Genomic DNA, 23,012 nt, shown 5'->3' with positions numbered 1-23,012 from the left:
CAGAGAGAGGTGGCGAGACCATTAAACGATAAGCAACCACAGAGAAAGCAGGGACCTGGCTGTGTACGGTTACGCCGGTTTAGTCTGGGACTGAGTCTGGTGCCCCTAGCAACGGCTGGGGGAACTGCATCCACGCCAGCCCTGAGAGCTCGCAAAATGAAGCTCAAGAATTTTGGTAACAACAAAAACCATTTTATTTTACCAAAGCACTTTATTTTTGTTAATTAAATGTGAAAGACACATTTTTATAGATTTTATAGACAGAAGCAGACATTTTTATAAATCAAATCGTTTTTTGAATCAAAAATCGATTTTGAATTGAATCGTGGCCCACAAAATCGGAATCGAATCGAATCGTGAGATAGTAAACGATTCCCACCCCTAATTGAAAGGGGACAAACTAAACCCTTGAGTTGAGTCTTTCAAGTGTACTTGAAAGAAGTCATCCTGCACATTTATTTTTTGTGGTGGCAATGATTCAAATAAAGATCCGGAAGAAATAAAATGTTCATTAAAACAGTTAAGAATAGCTGCTTTGTCAGTTATGTTTTGAGCATTTTTTTTTTACATTCTCTTTATTTAGAAAGACACATTTCCATCACATTTCAGTTTTCCACAGGAAAGTTTAGCACATCCATTCCTTTGCCTTTCTGGATTTTTCTTGACTAAACCTAGATTATTCTCAAAAACAAATACTGAACCAAGAACACAAAAGGGGGGAATCATCCAGTAGAACTGTGTTAAAGCCAAAGAAAATCTGGCCTAATTGGCCTTATGTACTCAGTCCATTTAGTCCAGGTCTTATAAAAGTTTTCCTTTTCCACTTTGAGAGAAAAAGATATCTTCTCCATAACATAAATCTCGTACATAATGTCAATCCAGTCGTCGATGGTAGGGGGATCCACTTTCAACCATTTCCTCGTGACACATTTCTTACAGCTTTTTGTCTCTTACAGTCCATGTTTCAAACACTATATTGCCCAAAAACAAAGTTTCACATTTCACTGGGATATTAATATTAAATATATTTTCAATATGTTTATGGATCTCTTCCCAGAATGACCTTATTCGAGCATTCTTAATAATGCAAGTTGGTAAGCTATTGATTATTTCATCTCAAAATTAATTTTGAAGATTAATTGAAGATTTAATCACTCTCCAAAATTCCTTGGGATCATTTAAATTCTGATGTTTTTTATCAACATAAAACTGGGATTTTGCCTTTTTAACAAGGGAAGTAAAACGATTCCGCAGTTGTTTGAATGCCAGCCAGTCTTCCTGGGATTTAGAATGCCTGGCCTTAGCCCAAGCTATGTTTCAATCTTTTAACAGATTAGACAGCTCGGCAGAGAACCATGGGTTATTTCTACCCTTTACTCAAAATTTGCGGAAAGGGGCATGCTTGTTAATAAAAAAATAAAAAGCACTATAAAAATTATTCCAAGCCAATTCTACCTCATCGAAGAGCAATATTCTTGACCAATTAAAGAGCCATAAATCATGATGGAAAGCCTGTTCACAAAAATTTTTCATATCTCTTTTCTTGATGAACCGAGGACTTGATTTCATAAGTTTGGCTCATCTGACAATGGCTATAGCACAGTAGCACTTATATCATTTGCAAATACACCAACATTTGAAATCTTATGTGGATAATTTGTTAAAAACAGATCTAGATGAGAGGATTTTTCTGGAAATTTAAGGTTTGGACGAGTTGCTTCATTAACCATTTGAGTTAAATTAAGAGTATTACAGACAGATTTCAAGCCAGCAGAGATGGAGGAGAACCAATCCCAATTTAAATAGCCTGTAAGAAGAATCTTTTTAAAAGATAGGTTTGTGAGCTGGGAATACAAGACTGACAAAGTCTCACTATTTGCTGATGATGGTCTATAGCACCCCACAGCAGTGATAAAGTATCCCTGAAAGCAAGGAATTCAAATTGTCTACTTGAAGAAAGACATGACTGAACAATTACATGAAATATCTGTTTGACATATGCCTTTTTGGCCTTTTTTGGGATGGTCACATCGAAATACATTATAACCAGGGCTTAATTTGTAAATCAAATTTTGCCAGAACGCAAGTGTAAATTGTTACACTGGCGGTATAATATTTTGCCGGCTCGAGGCAAACAGTTCCCGGAACGCACGCTTCAAAATGAAAGAGTTCCCGGATCCTGTTCCGGCAGGATCCGGCTCAAATTAAGCCCTGATTATAACCTTTTATGGCAATTTCTCCATCAGTAATGGATTTCTTTAGCCAAGTTTCTGATACAACCAGAATGTCTGTGTCAGATGAAGTAACCCAAATTTTTACTTGATCGAGTTTGGGTAACAAACTCCTGACATTAATGTGAATAACACCATGTCCTGATCTAGATTTAAAATCATTTAGAGTACTAATGCAATCATTATTAGGGCCCGGGTTCATTTCAATATCACCAGACAGTAAAAGCATAAGAATAATAATACATTTCCTTCTTACTGAGTGTGCAGTTACAAGCTGATTAAAATTGTGACTGAGCCATGGTCTTTTATTCATTAAAGGTTTAGTACGGCCTATAGTTGGACAGTTCCTGGGGGTTAAGACCAGGTTTTTTAATTAGCGGCTTGATGACTGCAAGTTTAAATGAACTGGGAATGTAGCCCAGGCTCAGAGAATAGTTATGGTAAGCAAAGGTTCTACATTGCTATGCAGTATTTCTTTAAGTAGATGGGTTGGTACAGCATCTAGTATGCATGTGGAGGGTTTAGCAGATTTCACCAGTGAAATAAACTCCTCACGACCAATTGGGGAGAAGGACTCTAACAGGGCATCAGAGCTGACCAGACAGCTGTCAAGGTGCATTGGCATGTTGACAGGCTCTGAGATAGCACTACTAATGTTTTCCCTAGCTTTATCAATCTTATCATTAAAGAATTTCATAAAATTGTTACGGCTACACTCTAGTGGAATTAGAGAATTGATTTGTTCATGACTCATCGTAAGGCTGGAAACAGTTTTAAAAAGGAGTCCTGAATTGTTTTTATGTTTTTCTATACGGACTTTGCTGTATGGAGGGCGTGCTTATATTCAATAAGGCTGCCCAATTATCTATATAACCCACTTTGTTATCTGGCACCATTTAGACATCCAGCAGTGTAGCGCCCATAACCTGCTGTAGGTCTCGGCGCCACGCCGAACTGGGCAGGCAAGTGTCAATCATGAGATAAAAATACCCCCCAAAAGGATAGAATAAGAAAAGATAAATAGAACAGGCAAAAAGATTGTTGCACTATCAAAGACAGATAAAAGGCTCAGAAACCCAAGATCACTTGTCTGTGATTATAATGCTATAACTGATATACACTATATTGCCAAAAGTATTCACTCACCATCCTTGACTCACATATGACCTTAAGTGACATCTCATTCCTACTCCATAGGGTTCAATATGACGTTGGTCCACCCTTAGCAGTTAGAACAGCTTCAACTCTTCTGGTAAGGCTGTCCACAAGGTTTAGGAGTGTGTTTATGGGGATTTTTGACCATTCTTCCAGAAGTGCATTTGTTGAGGTCACATACTGATGTGGGATGAGAAGGCCTGGCTCTCAGTCTCCACTCTAATCCCAAAGGAGTGAGTTGAGGTCAGGACTCTGTGCAGGCCAGTCCACACCAGACTCTGCCACCCATGTCTTTATGGACCTTGCTTTGTACACTGGTGAACAGTCATGTTGGAAGAGGAAGGGGCCAGATCCAGACTGTTCCCACAAAGTTAGGACCAAGGAATTGTCTAAAATGTCTTGGTATGCTGAAGCATTCAGAGTTCCTTTCACTGGAACTAAGGGCCCATCCCAGCTCCTGAAAAACAACCCCACACCATAATCCCCCCTCCACCAAACTTTACACTTGGCACAATGCAGTCAGGCAAGTACTGTTCTCCTGGCAACCGCCAAACCCAGACTCATCCATCAGATTGCCAGATGGAGAAGTGCGATTAGTCACTCCAAAGAACGCACCTCCACTGCTCTAGAGTCCAGTGGCAGCGTGCTTTACACCATTTTGCATTGCACTTGGTGAGGCTTGCAGCTGTGGTATGCAGCTGCTCGACCATGGAAATGGATCATGGTTTGCATGTCTGTAGTGACTCTGCCGAAAGTTGGCGACCTCTCTGTACTATGCACTTCAGCATCCGCTGATCCCGCTCCGTTGGTTTACGTGGCCTACTGCTTTGTGGCTGAGTTGCTGTTGTTCCCAAACACTTCCATTTTTAATAATACAGCTGACAGTTGACTATGGAATATTTAGGAGTGAGGACATTTCATGACTGTATTTGTTGCACAGGTGGCATCCTATCAGTTCCATGCTGGAATTCACTGAGCTCCTGAGAGCAACACATTCCTTCATGAATGTTTGTAAAAACAGTCTGTATGCCTAGATGCTGGCAATATAGTGAATTTAAATTGTCTTGTCTTGTTAAAAATGACAAGCTAAATGCTAGATAAAATTATTTTTGGAATATGAGAAATTGTGGTATTCTTTTCACAAATAATAACTCTTTGAGTGTCCATGACTGTTGCCAAACTGAATATATTTTGAAATGTGAAAGTGCTATGCTGACATTTCTGCTAAACCTGTCGCGAATTTGTTCGTACTTGAACCACAAACATGATCTGAATGTCCAAGACAGCAAGACTGTCAAATGTAAACTAAAATTCAGTATTGTGGACAATATTCCAAACATTTACATTTAGCGTTGAAAACATTTTGTGAAATGTTCTTTTGCTAATTGATAGGCAGGACAATCCATTTGTAAATTCAGAAAACAAGTTGTTTCTCCATTACCACTCTCCCAAACAAGACGTTTACTGAACAAAAGACACCCACGCAGAATTTAGCAGAACATTTCAAGACTTGGTAACAGCCTCCAAAATGAAAATATGAGAATCAGATGGGATTTGGTGCCGCCTTCTGGCCAACAAGACTAACGTGTAATCTACAACTGCAAAATTATTGTACTCCATCCCAAAATAGTCTTAAAACAACAATTAGTATGGAACATCCAGACGCATGTTTCCGTTTTATATATCTAAAACTTGCTACAAGTAATATGTAAAATTGCTTCGACTTGTTGGTTGACATTGGGAACAAAAACGGAACTATATACGTTTTCTTGTGTAGCATATCGGACGATGATTGTCGGCTACACGTTAGCCTAATCGTGCAAGTGTCTTCTGTAGGTAAATGCTATTGTAAATGAATAAAACCAGGCACATTTATTAGAATAATTATGTCTATTAGCAGCATAAATGAAGATAATTCTAAAAAGCAATGACACAAAGTGAGATCTAGCATCAGCACGTGTGTTGCAATGTCTTCTCTTGGTATGGATTCGAGTAAGTTAAACGAGACTAATCGGGGCTCGGATTCCAGCAGTATTAAGACCCGACTAGGTCTTATAGCCACGTGCGCTGTGGCCGGTTCGCTGGTCGCCCTGTACGCGGTCACTGGACCATTTGTGGCACCGGCGCTGAGGAAAGTCTGTCTCCCATTTGTCCCTGCAACTACCACTCAAGTCAAAAATGTCATGAATGTTTTGCAAACAAGATCGGGAACTCTTGCAGATATTGGAAGTGGTGATGGACGGATAGTGAGTGATTTTAATGTTTACCTTTCATTTTTAAACAAAACAAAACATGTGGTTTCTTAATCAGCATTTTGTTATAGAATAATTACAAGCCTGACCCCTGGGTTTAAGCAGGGTGGGAAAACGAAAGGTAATCGGTAGAGAGGATTAAATATGAGGTCTGAGGAACCAGCTCCACACTGAATGTACACATTCACATATAAATCTGTAAGTGATACAAACTTGCGTGTGACATCAAAGACATTGTGAATGTGGAAAACCCCAAAACATGTATTGAGTATATTTTTATGAATTCTTACATTTTTGCACTTACTCTGTCACAGGTCATAGCTGCAGCTAAGGGTGGTTTCAGGGCTGCAGGCTTTGAGCTGAATCCATGGTTGGTGTGGTATTCTCGTTATAAAGCTTGGAGAGAAGGGGTTTATTACCGCACCTCTTTTCACATCTCTGATCTGTGGAAGGTAACCCTCAATTGCTCACTTGTATAAAAAATGAGATAGAAATGTAAGTCGCTCTGGATAAGGGCGTCTGCCAAATGCCATAAATGTAAATGTAATCATTCAGGTCCTTTTTTCTACATATTAATAAAAAAAGCACATTAGTTGCTTTTGGTGTTGATGTAAAATGCATTTTAAATGTAAAATTACGATAGAAAGAAAATGATACATGGTACATGCTCACTGGTACATTGGACGCCAGATACACATGTGTGCTCTTAATACTTGAGAAATAGATTAATTAACTTCAACCCCAATTCTCTCTGATCATCTGGATGGAGACATGGAAACACCCTGACTTTCACCATTGAAGAAAGAAGCAGAAAGTGTTAATTTTTACAGTCAGCAATGAATGTTCAGCAAAAACACCAACTTGTTTCATCATAACACATGAAGACTTATTATACAAGGACATTATATGTTACAGGAGTTATAAATTTAGTTTTGTCACAAAGCCATTTTTAAGGTTGCTGTTTTTTTTTCTAGGTCAGCTTTTCACAGTATTCCAATGTAGTCATATTTGGAGTTCCACAGATGGTAAGAATTTACCATGAAGCACTGATGTTATTCTGGTCTGAAAATGTGAAAATTATTGTACAGCTTTTTGCAATAAATGTAGCATAACAGTAATGTTTTTTCAAGATTCTGAATGAAAAAGAAATCTAGACGTGCTATGTTTGTTTAGTCTTTTGTGTCTTGTCTAAGCTGTTTACCAGGACGGTTAGCAACACTGAGACTGTACCAGGTACAGACATTGATGAATTATAGACTTGTCACTAAGGTTTGAGTGAAACTGTATTTCCGCAATCCACAGATGGAACAGTTGGAAGCCAAGCTGCAGTCAGAGCTTCAGGTTTCAGCCGTAGTGGTGGCCTGTCGTTTCCCTTTCCCCACATGGACTCCTGACTTTATAGCTGGGGAGGGAATCGACACAGTGTGGGTTTACAATGCCAAGACATTCAAATCTCAAGAAACGGCAGAAAAACTACTGAACAACTGGGAAGACAACAAGACAAAAGACTGTTAAATCTTGCAAAGAATAAACACTCTGTTAATTCATATGTGCATCTGTAGTGTATTGACTAAAATGATAAACTTTTAGTCTTTAAAAAATTTTGAACACCCCAGGATCAGTAAGTAATATCAATTAAAATGTCTTTGCGTTCCTCCTGTACACGAGTTATCACATTATTAAAGAACAAAAAAATTATATATGTATGTGTGCATGTTTTGTTCCACGGAATACACAGCAAAAACGTGTAAGAATTGCAATAGCCGGAGTTCCGCTTCCACCGGAAAGTTGGAGAAACTGTCGTAATTTTAGCGCCGTGCGTCAGCATATGCCGTAAAGCAGCTTTGGTCTGCAGGCTGTTGGAGTTGTGTCTAAGGCCGAGAGATGTAAGAAATATGAGGCGTCGGTCTGTGATCGTAGACTAACACGTTCGTAAACGCATTTTGTGGGTGTCCAGACGAAAAGCAATCGTGGGTTAAGCTGAGTTGGCGGTCGCTGCTCTTTCGATATGTTTCCTTTCTTTAGATGTTAAGCTAGCTCGTTTGTGCGGGATCACTCCGGTGTGTTGAGGTGCGTCACTGCTACAAGATGGACACTGGAGAAGAAGGTGAGATATATAACACACTAACATTATATTAACATTACATTAACATAACATTACACACTAACATTATATTAACATTACATTAACCTAACATTACACACTAACATTACACACTGGAGAAGAAGGTGAGATAAACAACACACTAACATTACATTAACCTAACATTACACACTAACATTATATTAACATTACATTAACCTAACATTACACACTAACATTATATTAACATTACATTAACCTAACATTACACACTAATATTAACATTACATTAACCTAACATTACACACTAATATTAACATTACATTAACCTAACATTATATTAACATTACATTAACCTAACATTACACACTAACATTATATTAACATTACATTAACCTAACATTACACACTAACATTATATTAATATTACATTAACCTAACATTACACACTAACATTATATTAACATTACATTAACCTAACATTACACACTAATATATTAACATTACATTAACCTAACATTACACACTAATATTAACATTACATTAACCTAACATTATATTAACATTACATTAACCTAACATTACACACTAACATTATATTAACATTACATTAACCTAACATTACCCACTAACATTATATTAACATTACATTAACCTAACATTACACACTGGAGAAGAAGGTGAGATATACAACACACTAACATTATATTAACATTACATTAACATTACATTACACACTAACATTATATTAACATTACATTAACCTAACATTACACACTAACATATTAACATTACATTAACCTAACATTACAAACTAACATATTAACATTACATTAACCTAACATTACACACTAACATTATATTAACATTACATTAACCTAACATTACACACTAACATTACACACTGGAGAAGAAGGTGAGATATACAACAGTAACATTATATTAACATTACATTACACTGGAGAAAAGGTGAGATATACAACACACTAACACTGTCATTATATTAACATTACATTAACCCAGCGTTTCTCAAAGTGTGGGGTGCATGGGTACTGCAGGTGGGGCGCAAGCAATTGGAAGAAATGAACCTTTTTAAGCCTGTCGTTTTAATGCCTGTTCGTTTTGCATAAGCCCCGGATGTTAAAAATGTCTGCGGAACAGTGTGAACCAGGGCTAGATTCAGCCCTTTAATGAATTTGTACCGGCCCCCCGGTCAACAAATTACGTTCGCCACCCCCCCCTGTCAACAAATTTGTTTGGCTGATATGGGACAGGTGGGGCATAGAATTTCCCCTTCTTCTGAGGTGAGGAATGATAGAAGAAGTTTGAGAACGACTGCATTAACATTACACACTAACATTACACACTGGAGAAGAAGGTGAGATATACAACACTAACATTTAGGCCTGTCACGATAACAAAATTTTCAGAACGATATATTGTCCCAGAAATTATTGCGATAAACGATAATATTGTCATTTTAAAGTGCCATTAAAGAATTCTTTCTTGCTTCTGGGCTCCCCAAAGGAGCTTTAAGACAATGTGCCACAATAATAATATAGTAGCATAATAATGCAATTACGCCAGTTTGCAGTAATGTAATGTATTGTAAAGCTCATGTATGGCGTCATATTTGAGCTTGACCACATATCTGTAGTGGCAGAGTAAAATGAGATGTCTTTAATCTCCTTCAGAATGCCATCTTTCACTTTATTATATAAGGTTGGAATGGCAGTTTGGGAGATATAGGTTTTCTTGGGCAGTTCATACTGCTTGTCAAATCTTTGCAGCATGTTTATAAATGTTTTCTTTTCGACCGTATTTAACAGCAGCATCTCTTTGGCTACTAGGCCTGTGTTGAAAAAATCGATTTTCCGATTCAGAATCGATTCGTACGTCCAAAGATCGGTTTTTTAAATTAAAATAATTTTTTACATTTCCCCCAGTGAAGTTTTACCCCCGCCTTGTCACTGAATTCACGCAGACGCGCTCGGTCTAACTAACTGTAAAATAACATGGTGTCGGACAGTGACGGTAACGACGATAGTCAAATCGGAAATCTGGATTCAGAGAACTAAAAGGAACAAATGCCCTCGACAAAACTAAAGCCATTTGCAAAACATGCGGAATAGAAGTCAAGCATTGCGGAAACACTACCAACCTGAAAAATCACCTGCTGCGGCATCACCCCTACCTCAAGCTAGAGCCACAGCAGATGAAGCTAAGAGCTTCGTTGACACTGCCAGCTAATTCGGAGGGGGGGGGGTGTATAATGGACAAAAAATAAGTATTATATCGCGATCAATCGATCGCCAGTAGTTGGCGAATTAGTAACTCGTGTGAGCGTGTGAAGATAGTCAAATGCGTGTTTTCCACTACGCCGGTTTAAAAAGTATTAGCGGCTTGCTAGGCTTGTAAACAAACCACGCAGCACGAAGATGTAGTAGTGTGTCGCCCTCAGAGCTGATGAGGTAACCGGGCCACGACACACACCGTTAGTGCAGGTGAGAGTGGACCGGCTGGGGAGCCGCATGAAACCGGGCAAAGAGCCGCATGCGGCTCGCGAGCCACAGGTTGGCCACTCCTGCAGTAGGCGTGCACTGTTGCATATAGACACCTCAATGATGTCCTCTGTTTATTGTCCTGGATTACCTTTCTTGAAGGTAGTTTTACGATTACCCTTTTCACCAGTCTTCCAGCTATCAGTAACTACCAACTACCAGTAACTATTTGCTGATTAATATCGATATAATACCCTACTAGTTTTAACTATAATACTAGCTTCTCTACACAGTCAGTAAACAGCTCAAATACATTTTTAATAACACCAAACCCCCGAATTGGATCGAATTGGATTGAATCGATTAAATCAGATTAAATCGAAATAAATCTATTCTTAATCTACAGAATCGGAATCGGATCGATTCTTGGAATTTGAATCAATACACAGCCCTATTGGCTACGTAGCGAGTTAAGCCTGGTTTATACTTGATGCGTCGTGAGCAGTGACCATATATATAATGGACGGTACGTCGCCGTTGACTCCCATTGTGAACTTTTGAAGCCACACGGACACCGCCATCTTGGATGCACTTGTGCAGTAGATGAAAATTGGAGCCAGATACCGTATCTCCGACAATATTTCCGCCAGAGACCGTATCTCCGCCCCGACATTCGTTAGGATACGCCCACCAGTATAGAAACTTTTGACGTTTTACAAAATAAACAAAGGTAAAAGGTTTTAATACTGCTGTCAAGAGTTTTGCTGTAGAGAGTTTTGATGTTGAGCACGTTCACGTTTGAGCGTCTGGTATTAGATGTCAACCAACGCAGCTATTAAATGTCAGTCATCTTATCGCCACACCCCTTTAAATAACACTTAATAACTTCTATAAAATCTGTTTATCATAGAGAAAAACACTGGGAGAGATACTAACGCAATGGGGTGTTATAGAATTGACAAAATATAATTGCTCAAGAAACTTATTTTACGTGTAATAAAAATTTTAAGTTTCTTGTCCGGCCCGTTCACTTACATAGGAATGGGCGGGGTTAAAAGTTGTACTGCAGCCAGCCACTAGAGGGCAGCTGACTCACGGAGGCTTTACTTTTCACTCGTGTCGTCCAGTCCACTTATATATATGGTCTCTGGTCGCGAGCGGCGCGAGGGTCCGCGCGGTGAAAATGACGTAATCGAGGGCCTCGCGCGCTGTCAATTCGTGAGGTTGTGCACCTCTCGAATTTTGTAACTTTGCGTGCGCCGCGCTTTAGCGCAATGAACCAAGTCATGTGTGCCGGGCTTATACACCTTTACAAGGTGGAATTAAAGCACTTGTATGGCAATTTCAAGGTCCATTTCAATATTTCCCAGTATGTTAAACTTAATTAAGTATTTATACATATACTCAAAATAATTCGCTTTTTCATCACATTATTTAAGGGTTGTTTATTTTCAAAACGCCCAATCTTAACGTCTTCACGTTCTCTCATGTTTCGTCCTGGAATTACAAGAGGCTCGTATTTGTTAACGTAATACAAGAGAACTGTTCAGTCAGACAGATATTTGTTGTGAAACGAACAAATTCCAGCACAAATTCCAGCACTTTTCAAACCTGAAAAACAAAGCAGTAAATGTTCCTTCCACTGTTTTTGAGGGGTGCTTCTTTATACTACCACATATTGTTTCGAACAACAACGCTTCCATCGTTCGCGGAGGTTCGGGGAAGGTGGGCGGAATCGCACGCTACGGTCACTATAATAAACAACCATTAAATAATGTGATAAAAAGCGAATTCTTTCGAATCATGTTGAGTCCTATTAGCCTGGAATACGTTCTCGCGAGTTAACACATCTCCACCTGTGTGTTATTGACGCATACGCTCTCCGTGTACTGCACTCATTTCCTAACCGGTAGGTGTCGCTCTCTGATTACAGATTCGTATTCCCTGAAGGGGGAGGGGGGTGCGAGAGAGCAGTACTGCGTGCCTTTCTGAAATCTAACATAGTTGCGGTTTATTCTCATGTAAACAAATTTGCGTGGAAACCCAATGGCCAATTATCGACATCAGCAAAAATGATCGCGGTTAAAAAAATTATCGTACGATAAGTCGATAATGTAATTGTCACGACAGGCCTACTAACATTATATTAACATTACACACTGGAGAAGAAGGTGAGATATACAACACACTAACATTAACATTATATTAACATTACATTAACCTAACATTACACACTGGAGAAGAAGGTGACATATACAACACTCATAATATTTATATTACATTAACCTAACATTACACACTAACATTACACATTGGAGAAGAAAGTGTGATATACAACACTAACACTATCATTATATTAACATTACATTACACACTAACATTACACACTGGAGAAGAAGGTGAGATACAGCACATTAACACTATTAAAATTACACACTAACATGAATAATATTGGTTAGCGTTTGGACTTTAGGTCAACATGATGGAACATTACAGCTATTTAGACTGTACACTACACGTGTGCTGTTAGCTAGTTGCTGTTATATTCGCTGGGCAGATAAATTACATTCTTTAACAGTTTATTCACAAACCTGTGATTCCGTGTTGCACCATGAAGAAGAATTCACTAGCTAATATTTGTGTAGTCACATGTATAATTGTGATTACTGTAGGTTAGTTAGTAATGTAGAACACGCACGTTAGATTGAAGCTGAACACACTAGTTACAGGATGCTAGTGGTTTTGTTAAAAGTGCAACAAATAGTTTTTAGTAGTGTTATCCAGACTGCTTTTTTGCTGTTTATAGCACACTCATGTGAAAATACTCTGGTTGATCTAAAATATAATAAAGATAGTATATAATAGGTTGTAGCCAAGTAGCTAGTTAGTGTCTCCGAAGGCTTTGCTTATGGGTTTTCAGTGGCCTAGTATTTCCCTTTAAAAATGAAATACAAAACCCTGGCATATTTCATCTACATAAAATTTGATGGATCAGTCTTTTGTTTGACTAGTTCACAGTTGAGTTAATTAGTCAGAACAGCAAACGTAATAAAGTAGACTAAACACAATAGAGCAGGATCGTTTGTTAAAGTGTTACTAGATACCGACAATAAAACCCAACAGTTGTAAGTGTTTCACCACTCGTGTTTATGCTCACTCATTTATCCGCAGCTGATATATGTAGAGTGTGTCGGTCTGAGGGAACTCTAGACAAACCTCTCTACCACCCCTGTGTCTGCACTGGAAGTATTAAATATATCCACCAAGAATGGTAAGTGGCTTTATTCATTCACCCTAAGAAGTGCCAAGTTACTATTCAAAGGTTATGAGTGTTTTGCTATTTATCATAGCATAAATTACTCATATTGGTGATAAATTAACTAAAGCCTTATTTTCAATGTATCCTCTACATCTAGTTCTGAGTATAAGCAAAACTCTTAAAATATAACCTCGTCTGAACATTAGGTTCAGTGTTTGGCAAGTCGTTTAGTATGGAGAGGATTTAGTGCCAATTGGAAAAGTAATCACTACTAGGCAAAAATGGAAATGCAATCCACAAAATGCATTGCTTTTCCATACAAACATGCAGAATACGTGCCAAAATGAAATGCAAAAGCACTATTACGTTACATTTCAATGCACTTTATCTCTTTATTGAAAAGCAATACACACGAATTTGCATTCAAAACCAAAACGCTGAATTTGTGCCAGAATTACATATAATACAGCTCGAAATGTAATCATGGCACAGAGGTGGCTCTGGAGCTGGCCAATTGGTCATGTTTCTGCATTCAACATGTGCTTTAACATGTAGCAAAGCTCAAATTCATCATGACTGAATCTGAGTAAAGGAAAAAATGTTTGACTGGTACTACTAACTGAAGTCATGAAATCGCCAGTGTAAACAAAAACTGTTTATATGGGTGTAGTCATTGTTCTTGAATCAATGTCAATGTTCTGTGTCGTATTGTCTATTAATAGAACAGTAATTAGTATATTGTAATCCACTCTCACCGATAATCCACCCCAACCTCACCATGGCCACCATGATCCAGCCACCCTCACCATGGCCACCATAATCCAGCCACCCTCACCATGGCCACCATAATCCAGCCCACCCTCACCATGGCCACCATAATCCAGCCACTCTCACCATGGCCACCATAATCCAGCCCACCCTCACCATGGCTACCATAATCCAGCCCACCCTCACCATGGCTACCATAATCCAGCCCACCCTCACCATGGCCACCATAATCCAGCCCACCCTCACCATGGCCACCATAATCCAGCCCACCCTCACCATGGCCACCATAATCCAGCCCACCCTCACCATGGCCACCATAATCCAGCCACCCTCACCATGGCCACCATAATCCAGCCCACCCTCACCATGGCCACCATAATCCAGCCCACCCTCACCATGGCCACCATAATCCAGCCCACCCTCACCATGGCCACCAGCCCCTCCTAAGGGCGTACTCACACTAGGCTCTGCGATCCGGGCCCGGGCACGGTTGCCTGCCGAAGCACGGTTCGTTTGGCTAGTGTGAGCGCTCCAACCGTGCCCGGGCCCGGATCAGTTAACCGTGCTCGGGCCCGCTTTGAAGAGGTGGGCCAGGGCACGATTCATGTGGACTCGGGCACGGTTCGCTTCTAGTGTGAGCGCTATCCGTGCCCGGGCCCGCTTGGTGCCTCGTCTGATTGGTTCATTTCGCTGGAACTCAAACATGACATCAGTGATGCGATGCTCACGTTAAACAGTCATAGCGGCAAAGCGATTAGCAGACAATCGTTGTGTTAAATTATCGATAAATCTGTGCTTGCACCGTGTTTCTGCACTTCCAAAACGACTCCAAAAATACAATAAAAAGAGAATCGTGAACTCTATAGTGTTGTGCGAGCGCGCTTTTTTTCCAAATAAAGCGGCGTTGTGATGACGTAAGCGTGCTCGGGCCGGGTTGCTGAAGCCAGTGTGAGTGCAGGCCAGCGGGGGAGTGGGGAGGGGGGATAACCGGGCCCCAGCACGGATCCAGCAAACCGTGCCTAGTGTGAGTACGCCCTAAGTGAAGCTGTAAGTGCTGTGGGTGCTGACAGATTCGTGGTAATCGTGTTGTGTCTAGGTGCCTGCCGTGCGTCCGCCTCAGTAATTGCAAAAAAAGGGACACAGTGAAATTGAGTGTCTGTCCGCACCATGCTAGACTACCCAGCATGCACCTGCAAAGCCCTATAAAGCAGCTCTAGGTGTGCAGGTGAAGACATTGGGCAGTGTGCTGGGAGGTTCACTACAGCTGTCACCACACACCCTGGACCGCCAAACGACCCTTGATGAGCCCATCAAGCTTTTACAGCACATCGCACCTCAAGCTAGTAGACTTGTTTGGCTCTACATTTACTGCTCTAAGGTTAAAAATTGTGGATGGGCCACCAATTATTTTCTTGTGAGTTCTGCAGGTGTGTTGTCCAGTGGTGCTTAGTGCGTTTGTGTTGCCACACTAGGGTTAAGGGTGCGCATGAATGTGTGTGTTTGTGTTGCCACACTAGGGTTGTGTGTGTGCATGAATGTGTGTGTTTGTGTTGCCACACTAGGGTTGTGTGTGTGCATGAATGTGTGTGTTTGTGTTGCCACACTAGGGTTGTGTGTGTGCATGGATGTGTGTGTTTGTGTTGCCACACTAGGGTTGTGTGTGCGCATGGATGTGTGTGTTTGTGTTGCCACACTAGGGTTGTGTGTGTGCATGAATGTGTGTGTTTGTGTTGCCACACTAGGGTTGTGTGTGTGCATGAATGTGTGTGTTTGTGTTGCCACACTAGGGTTGTGTGTGTGCATGAATGTGTGTGTTTGTGTTGCCACACTAGGGTTGTGTGTGTGCATGGATGTGTGTGTTTGTGTTGCCACACTAGGGTTGTGTGTGTGCATGAATGTGTGTGTTTGTGTTGCCACACTAGGGTTGTGTGTGTGCATGAATGTGTGTGTTTGTGTTGCCACACTAGGGTTGTGTGTGCGCATGGATGTGTGTGTTTGTGTTGCCACACTAGGGTTGTGTGTGCGCATGAATGTGTGTGTTTGTGTTGCCACACTAGGGTTGTGTGTGCGCATGAATGTGTGTGTTTGTGTTGCCACACTAGGGTTGTGTGTGTGCATGAATGTGTGTGTTTGTGTTGCCACACTAGGGTTGTGTGTGCGCATGAATGTGTGTGTTTGTGTTGCCACACTAGGGTTGTGTGTGTGCAGGAATGTGTGTGTTTGTGTTGCCACACTAGGGTTGTGTGTGCGCATGAATGTGTGTGTTTGTGTTGCCACACTAGGGTTGTGTGTGCGCATGGATGTGTGTGTTTGTGTTGCCACACTAGGGTTGTGTGTGCGCATGGATGTGTGTGTTTGTGTTGCCACACTAGGGTTGTGTGTGCGCATGGATGTGTGTGTTTGTGTTGCCACACTAGGGTTGTGTGTGTGCATGAATGTGTGTGTTTGTGTTGCCACACTAGGGTTGTGTGTGCGCATGGATGTGTGTGTTTGTGTTGCCACACTAGGGTTGTGTGTGCGCATGGATGTGTGTGTTTGTGTTGCCACACTAGGGTTGTGTGTGTGCATGGATGTGTGTGTTTGTGTTTTCTTGCTGCCTCAACAAATGGAGGCACCACCCATTAGTTAAATTCAGCATATTTTTAATTCCTCAGCTAAAGCAGTAGTGTTATCACTTATAGCAGCAAATGACCCTGGAAACCTGGGGTGTGTTCTCCTGGGCTGCGTTCTCCTGGGGTGCCTTCTTGGCTCTTTGTCCTGTACATCCAGTCTCACTTTGTCCTGTATATCCAGTCTCACTTGCTCTCTCTTCCTCCTCCTTTCCTGTGTTTTTTCTTTTTCCACAGCTTGGTCCAGTGGCTGAAACACAGCAGGAAGGAGTACTGTGAGTTATGCAAGCACAGGTTCGCTTTCACACCTAGTAAGTAAAATGCATTCTCCATCCCACTCCCTAGAAGGTGCCTTATGAATTGGATGGCCCATGATGGGGCCACACTGTGCACCTTTCAGTGCCATGCCCTGTCCCAGTCTGTGGGGGACTGCAGGCTTCTGGGAAGCCACGTGGCAATGACTACTTACTACTACTGGATATGTGCTACCTTTTATGAGAACATAGGATAATGATCGGCGATCAAGCCTTAAAGTAGTTAATTACCTTAAAATAAACCTTTATTATTATAAACAATCCTGTTGTAGTTCTAGTAGAATTTTATTTGGGCAATAAAGCCACACCGGTCGACACGGGTCCTGTTAAGAGGGGGAAGCAGTGTTAATGCTGCTGAAGTCATATAATCCTCTTGAGATCATGACCCTCTACTGTGGCCTGTAGGGCATTTTGAGTTGGTCAGAACATGAGGTTGATTCCTAAACAAGCACAGTCTGGCTAATTTTCTGGTCACCCCCACACTTTCATGCCTCTATGAGGCATGTATTTAAGGCCTCATAGATTTGAATATTAATTACTATATTTTCCGGACTATAAGCCGCTACTTTTTTCGCCAAGATTTGAACCATGTGGCTTATAATGAAATGCGGCTTTTCTGTAGATTTTTCTTCACCCGTCAGGGGCGGAGCAGAAAGTGAATCAGGTGGTAGGACAAAGTTGTAAATCAAAGAAGAAAGTGCTCAATTTCATTTAGCACATGCAAGCAGCAGGCACGACGGAGATATTTTTTCAAACCAACATGTGTTGTGCCACCCTCGTTTGCACACGCATAAAGACGCTACAGATGATATTCGGGAGTTACAGTGACTATAACTTAATACTGCGAAGTCGTGGTCAGAGGTAAACGTCAGTATAGCCAGTGTGTATTTTATTTATAATAATTAACACCCTGGAGCCAGTGTGGCTTTGGACATAGATAATGCCGTGCTGTTTGCTGTGATGGATAATTAAAGTCTAGCTCTTATTTATGCATAGAAACATAAATCGACAATACAATCTGTAGCATCTTTATGCACGGATAAACGAGGGGAGTCGGAATTCGGCACAACACCGGCTGAAAGTCAAAACTGTCGCACATGAAATGCTACAGGCACCGTTCAGAAACTGATCAGTTCAGTTAAATGTGCAGTGAGTCCCCGCTTAACGATAAGGTTAGAGACTGTAAAGTCCGTCGTAAAGCAGTTTTCGTCGTTAAGTGTGAGCCTAGATTTAGATACGCTTTGATCGTAAATACAGTATAGAAAAAAACTAACCATGTTCTCGTGCGTGTGTACAGCGTGAGAAAGAGTGATCGCGTTGTCGAGATGGACTGCGGTGGAGGCTGCGCTGCCTCAGCTTATCATACACAACACCCCACAACACCCCACAACACCCCACAACACTCCACAACACCCCACAACACTCCACTGTGCTGCCACTGCTCCTCCACGCATGAAAAAAAAAAAAAAAGTTGGTCGTAACTCCGGTCCGTCGTTAACCAGACCCGTCGTTAAGCGGGTACTCACTGTATTCAGTTCAGTAGATATATGCGGCTTATAGCCCGGTGCGGCTTATACAACATTTTCCATAAAAAAAAAAACTTGGTAGGTGCGCTCTATAGTCCAGAAAATACGGTAATTGATTTATTTGTGTTTTTGTTAATTGTTGAAAGGTCCTTATCTGCAGTGCTTTAGATGGACTGCACAGGCATCTTTGTTGCCCACAATGTTTAGAAGCAGTCTAAAAGGAACCTTCGTATATGTCCTCCATTTATGAGTTGTGTTATCCTCTTTAAAAGGAATGGGCTATAATCTCAATGTCAAAATTCTTCCAAAAGTTATTCTTTCTGCCTAAGGCTAAAGTCAACTTATTTAGCAGCATTATGAAAATGTTCTTAAATCTTCTTAGCCGACCATCGTTTTGTTGTACTTCTCACAGATAATTTTCTATAGTTATATATTTAGACATAGATGCGTGCGACCTGATGGTCTCCATTTGTCCTGGTGTACGTTGTTCACGGCATTCCGTCTCTGTCTTCTTTCGCAGTCTATTCCCCAGACATGCCTTCGAGGCTCCCAGTCCAGGACATTTTCGCAGGCTTGGTGACGAGTATAGGGACAGCCATACGATACTGGTTTCACTATACTCTGGTGGCCTTTGCGTGGCTGGGAGTAGTACCTCTAACCGCATGTAAGTGTTCTCCACACGCTTCCTCCAGAGAACCTGAAGGTCATGACCTGAGCCAGGTGATGAGCTGTTCCATTGTCTTTGGTTTCACAGGTCGTATCTATAAGTGTCTGTTTACTGGGTCTGTAAGTTCCCTCTTGACTCTGCCGTTAGACATGCTCTCCACGTGAGTAGGAGCGAATGGTGAAACCCTCACGCCATCCACTGGCATTTCTCAATCTGATGGGTTTAAGACTGAAGTATTTTTACGTGTGTGTGTGTGTGTGTGTGTGTGTGTATGTATGTATGTATGTATGTGTGTGTATGTGTGTGTGTGTATGTATGTATGTGTGTGTGTGTGTGTGCGTGCGTGCGTGCAGGGAGAACCTGCTGGCAGACTGTCTGCAGGGCTGCTTCGTAGTGACCTGCACGCTGTGTGCCTTCATTAGCTTGGTGTGGTTGCGAGAGCAGATCGTCCATGGCGGAGCGCCTCTGTGGCTCGAGCAGAACCAGGCACAGCCTGCCAACGTGGCAGGGCAGCCCAACGAGGTAAGACACCTCACACATCCACACAGGCCTACGCACAGGTACACGCAGACATGATCCAAAATGATGACCAAGGAAAAAGTTTGAAAGAGGCGTCCTAGAGAAGATTCCGTGAGTCCCAAGTACACGTGAGCAAAGGTTATTAGCGGTGGGCGTTCCTGAGATACCAGGCCGCGCACCTCGACTCTTTTTATTCACTGCGTTCCCTCCCTCTGCAGTAATTCTTGTTCTGAATCCGAAGGTGGGATTCTTGGAGGCAGCCTGCAGTCTCTCTGCCCTCATGTGTCCCTCGCATGCTGAGTTCTGGCGCGAGGCCTGTGCATTTCAGCAAATTGCTTTTTGCTGTGTATTAGGCTCAGGCTGAGGAGAACGGAGGTGCGGAGAACCAGGCCGTGCCGGCGGCCGCTGAGCCTCCAGCGGAGAACGCAGCCGCTGCAGCCATGCAGGAGCCCGCGGACCCTGCAGAGGAACTGGAGCTGGACAACGAGGATGAGGAGGAGGCTGGCGCAGAAGATGCGGCCGACGCCAACAACGGCGCACAAGGTTGGTGACTGCAGACGGCAGCTCCGCCGTAACTGGATTAAGAGTCCTAGAGCTCAGCGTAGTGAAGACTGTGTGGGTGTGTGGGCTGATGCTGTATGTCTGGGTCTAGACGATATGAACTGGAACGCTCTGGAGTGGGACCGTGCAGCAGAGGAGCTCACCTGGGAGAGGGTGAGCACGTGTGCCATCACCCACACCACTGTGTAGTCACAATACAGCACGTGTGCCATCACCCACACCACTGTGTAGTCACAATACAGCACGTGTGCCATCACCCACACCACTGTGTAGTCACAATACAGCACGTGTGCCATCACCCACACCACTGTGTAGTCACAATACAGCACGTGTGCCATCACCCACACTACTGTGTAGTCACAATACAGCACGTGTGCCATCACCCACACCACTGTGTAGTCACAATACAGCACGTGTGCCATCACCCACACCACTGTGTAGTTACAATACAGCACGTGTGCCATCACCCACACCACTGTGTAGTCACAATACAGCACGTGTGCCATCACCCTCACCACTGTGTAGTCACAATACAGCACGGGGAGCTGGAGAGCTATTTAACACACACAGAGGTACACACAGATACTCAACACACACAGAGGTACACACAGATACTCAACACACACAGAGGTACACGCAGAGGTACTCAACACACACAGAGGTACACGCAGAGGCACTCAACACACACAGAGGTACACGCAGAGGCACTCAACACACACAGAGGTACACACAGAGGCACTCAACACACACAGAGGTACACAGAGGTACTCAACACACACAGAGGTACTCAACACACACAGAGGTACTCAACACACACAGAGGTACACACAGATACTCAACACACACAGAGGTACACACAGATACTCAACACACACAAAGGTACACACAGAGGTACACACAGATACTCAACACACACAGAGGTACTCAACACACACAGAGATGCACACAGATACTCAACACACAGAGGTACTCAACACACTTCTGTTTGTCATTTCCACAGATGCTCGGCCTGGATGGCTCTCTGGTTTTCCTGGTACGCAATAGCATTATTTATGATCAAAGTTCTTTTGGCTGTGTTTCATAAGATGTAAATAATTTGTTAAACGGTTTAAAGACCCAGAATTTAACACAATTTGTCTAACCTGATTAACGTTTGTGTTGCAGGAGCATGTCTTCTGGGTGGTCTCTCTCAACACACTGTTCATTCTGGTGTTTGGTATGGAGGTCTTCAAATTCTGCTTGAATATACTGTTGGATTCAGGTACATTAAAACAGGTGCAATGTTAACAAAGCTTGATGTTGTCTTCGTAGCCTTTTGTCCATATCATATTGGGCACTTCTCAGTGGTGGGACTTGGTTTTGAAGATTACGTAAGTTACTCTCTCCTCCTTCACAACTTGGTGCCTCTTTCGAAGACCAGTCTTTTCTGTGAACCCTGTGTCATGGCACCCTGTGTTATGTTAAGCCTGTTTTGTTTTCATCTTAGGTCCGCGCTTCTCACTTTGAAGGCCTGATCACCACCATCGTGGGCTACGTTCTGCTGGCCGTCACACTCATCGTGTGCCACGTATCCTTCTGCCTTGTGACCCAACGGGACGGCTGTCTTTTTACCACTGAGGATACATTAGGCTCCATAAGCCTCAAGTTTGAATGCCTCAGAGTCGAGTTGGTTCTGTGAGTTTAGTCACCGAAATGCCTTTAGATGTGCTGTATCCATAAGTGAAAAGTTTCTTCTTGGCATCATCACATACAGCCCTGTGAGAGTGGAGGGATTTCCTTAATGATTACTCCAGGGGTTAGCAGCATTGGTGAGATTTCAACGATCACGGCGATTGTTAGGAGTCTGCTACATAGTGGTTAAGGTGAGAGTTTACAGTGGTATTATAATAGCATTGCTCACTGTATGATGGGTGTGACCTAGTGCCACAAGATTTTGGGAGTAGATAGATCTCTGGGAGATGAGGTAGAACAGTGCATCAAAGCAGAAATGAGATGGAGCCATTTGCTCCACCCTTGGGGTCAGTGTTGGGGTCAGTGTTGGGGTCAGTGTTGGGGTCAGTGTTGGGGTCAGTGTTGGGGTCAGTGTTGGGGTCAGTGTTGGGGTCAGTGTTTGGGTCAGTGTTAGTGTGCATTGACCTTTGAGGCCCTTCTGACTCCTCCAGGTGTCCTTGTTGGTGGTCGTAGAAATCGGCGTGTTCCCCCTCATATGTGGCTGGTGGCTGGATATCTGCTCTCTGGTTAGTAAACTAGTCACAGCGACACAAACGTGCTCCCCTGAGCTCACCGCTAATCTCTCCTCCTCTTAAAAAAGAGACCTTGTTTAAAGCGTTTGTTTGGCAGGAAATGTTTGACGCCTCCCTGAAGGACAGAGAGCTAAGTTTCGAGTCAGCGCCAGGCACCACTATGTTCCTGCACTGGCTTGTAGGCATGGTCTACGTCTTCTACTTTGCCTCCTTCATCCTCCTCCTCCGTGAGGTGCCTCAGACCTCGCTACGTCATTAGTACATTGAAAGTGAGCCCAGCTGTGTCATTTCGAAAAGCTAAAAGAAAACCTCTTTGTCCTTTGA

At 42.3% G+C, this 23,012-nt stretch overlaps 2 protein-coding genes across 3 annotated transcripts in view; both read left to right on the top strand.

Moving 5' to 3' along the window:
• The first annotated feature begins 5,071 nt into the window (after positions 1 to 5,071).
• atpsckmt (fATP synthase c subunit lysine N-methyltransferase) lies at positions 5,072 to 7,185 on the top strand. Its single transcript, XM_076984856.1, has 4 exons — positions 5,072 to 5,632; positions 5,953 to 6,090; positions 6,613 to 6,663; positions 6,941 to 7,185. The coding sequence occupies exons 1-4, from the start codon at positions 5,354 to 5,356 to the stop codon at positions 7,151 to 7,153; spliced, it is 681 nt and encodes a 226-aa protein (XP_076840971.1). The 5' UTR covers positions 5,072 to 5,353; the 3' UTR covers positions 7,154 to 7,185.
• A 275-nt stretch (positions 7,186 to 7,460) lies between these two features.
• The window catches only part of marchf6 (membrane-associated ring finger (C3HC4) 6), a 23,709-nt gene continuing 8,157 nt past the window's right edge, over positions 7,461 to 23,012 (top strand). Inside the window, exons 1-15 of one of the 2 annotated variants that reach the window (XM_076984853.1) lie at positions 7,461 to 7,745; positions 13,394 to 13,493; positions 17,096 to 17,169; positions 19,219 to 19,362; positions 19,453 to 19,525; positions 19,719 to 19,887; positions 20,238 to 20,427; positions 20,537 to 20,598; positions 21,446 to 21,478; positions 21,610 to 21,661; positions 21,757 to 21,815; positions 21,932 to 22,012; positions 22,239 to 22,307; positions 22,608 to 22,682; positions 22,786 to 22,920. In XM_076984853.1, coding sequence (XP_076840968.1) covers positions 7,727 to 7,745; positions 13,394 to 13,493; positions 17,096 to 17,169; positions 19,219 to 19,362; positions 19,453 to 19,525; positions 19,719 to 19,887; positions 20,238 to 20,427; positions 20,537 to 20,598; positions 21,446 to 21,478; positions 21,610 to 21,661; positions 21,757 to 21,815; positions 21,932 to 22,012; positions 22,239 to 22,307; positions 22,608 to 22,682; positions 22,786 to 22,920 — 1,335 coding nt within the window. In that variant the 5' untranslated portion in view covers positions 7,461 to 7,726. The remainder of the gene's footprint in view (positions 7,746 to 13,393; positions 13,494 to 17,095; positions 17,170 to 19,218; positions 19,363 to 19,452; positions 19,526 to 19,718; positions 19,888 to 20,237; positions 20,428 to 20,536; positions 20,599 to 21,445; positions 21,479 to 21,609; positions 21,662 to 21,756; positions 21,816 to 21,931; positions 22,013 to 22,238; positions 22,308 to 22,607; positions 22,683 to 22,785; positions 22,921 to 23,012) is intronic. The other variant, XM_076984854.1, reaches the window with a different exon arrangement.

Source organism: Brachyhypopomus gauderio, unplaced genomic scaffold, assembly GCF_052324685.1.
Source record: "Brachyhypopomus gauderio isolate BG-103 unplaced genomic scaffold, BGAUD_0.2 sc34, whole genome shotgun sequence".
Lineage (NCBI taxonomy): Eukaryota > Metazoa > Chordata > Actinopteri > Gymnotiformes > Hypopomidae > Brachyhypopomus > Brachyhypopomus gauderio.
Note: the sequence above shows the minus strand (reverse complement) of the source record. Positions and strands in the feature narration are given on the sequence as shown.

Coding starts and splice junctions, on each gene's coding strand:
- atpsckmt (XM_076984856.1), top strand. CDS start 5,354: ATGTCTTCTCTTGGTATGGATTCGAGTAAGTTAAACGAGACTAATCGG. Junction 5,633..5,952: donor GAAGTGGTGATGGACGGATA/GTGAGTGATTTT, acceptor ACTCTGTCACAG/GTCATAGCTGCAGCTAAGGG. Junction 6,664..6,940: donor TATTTGGAGTTCCACAGATG/GTAAGAATTTAC, acceptor CGCAATCCACAG/ATGGAACAGTTGGAAGCCAA.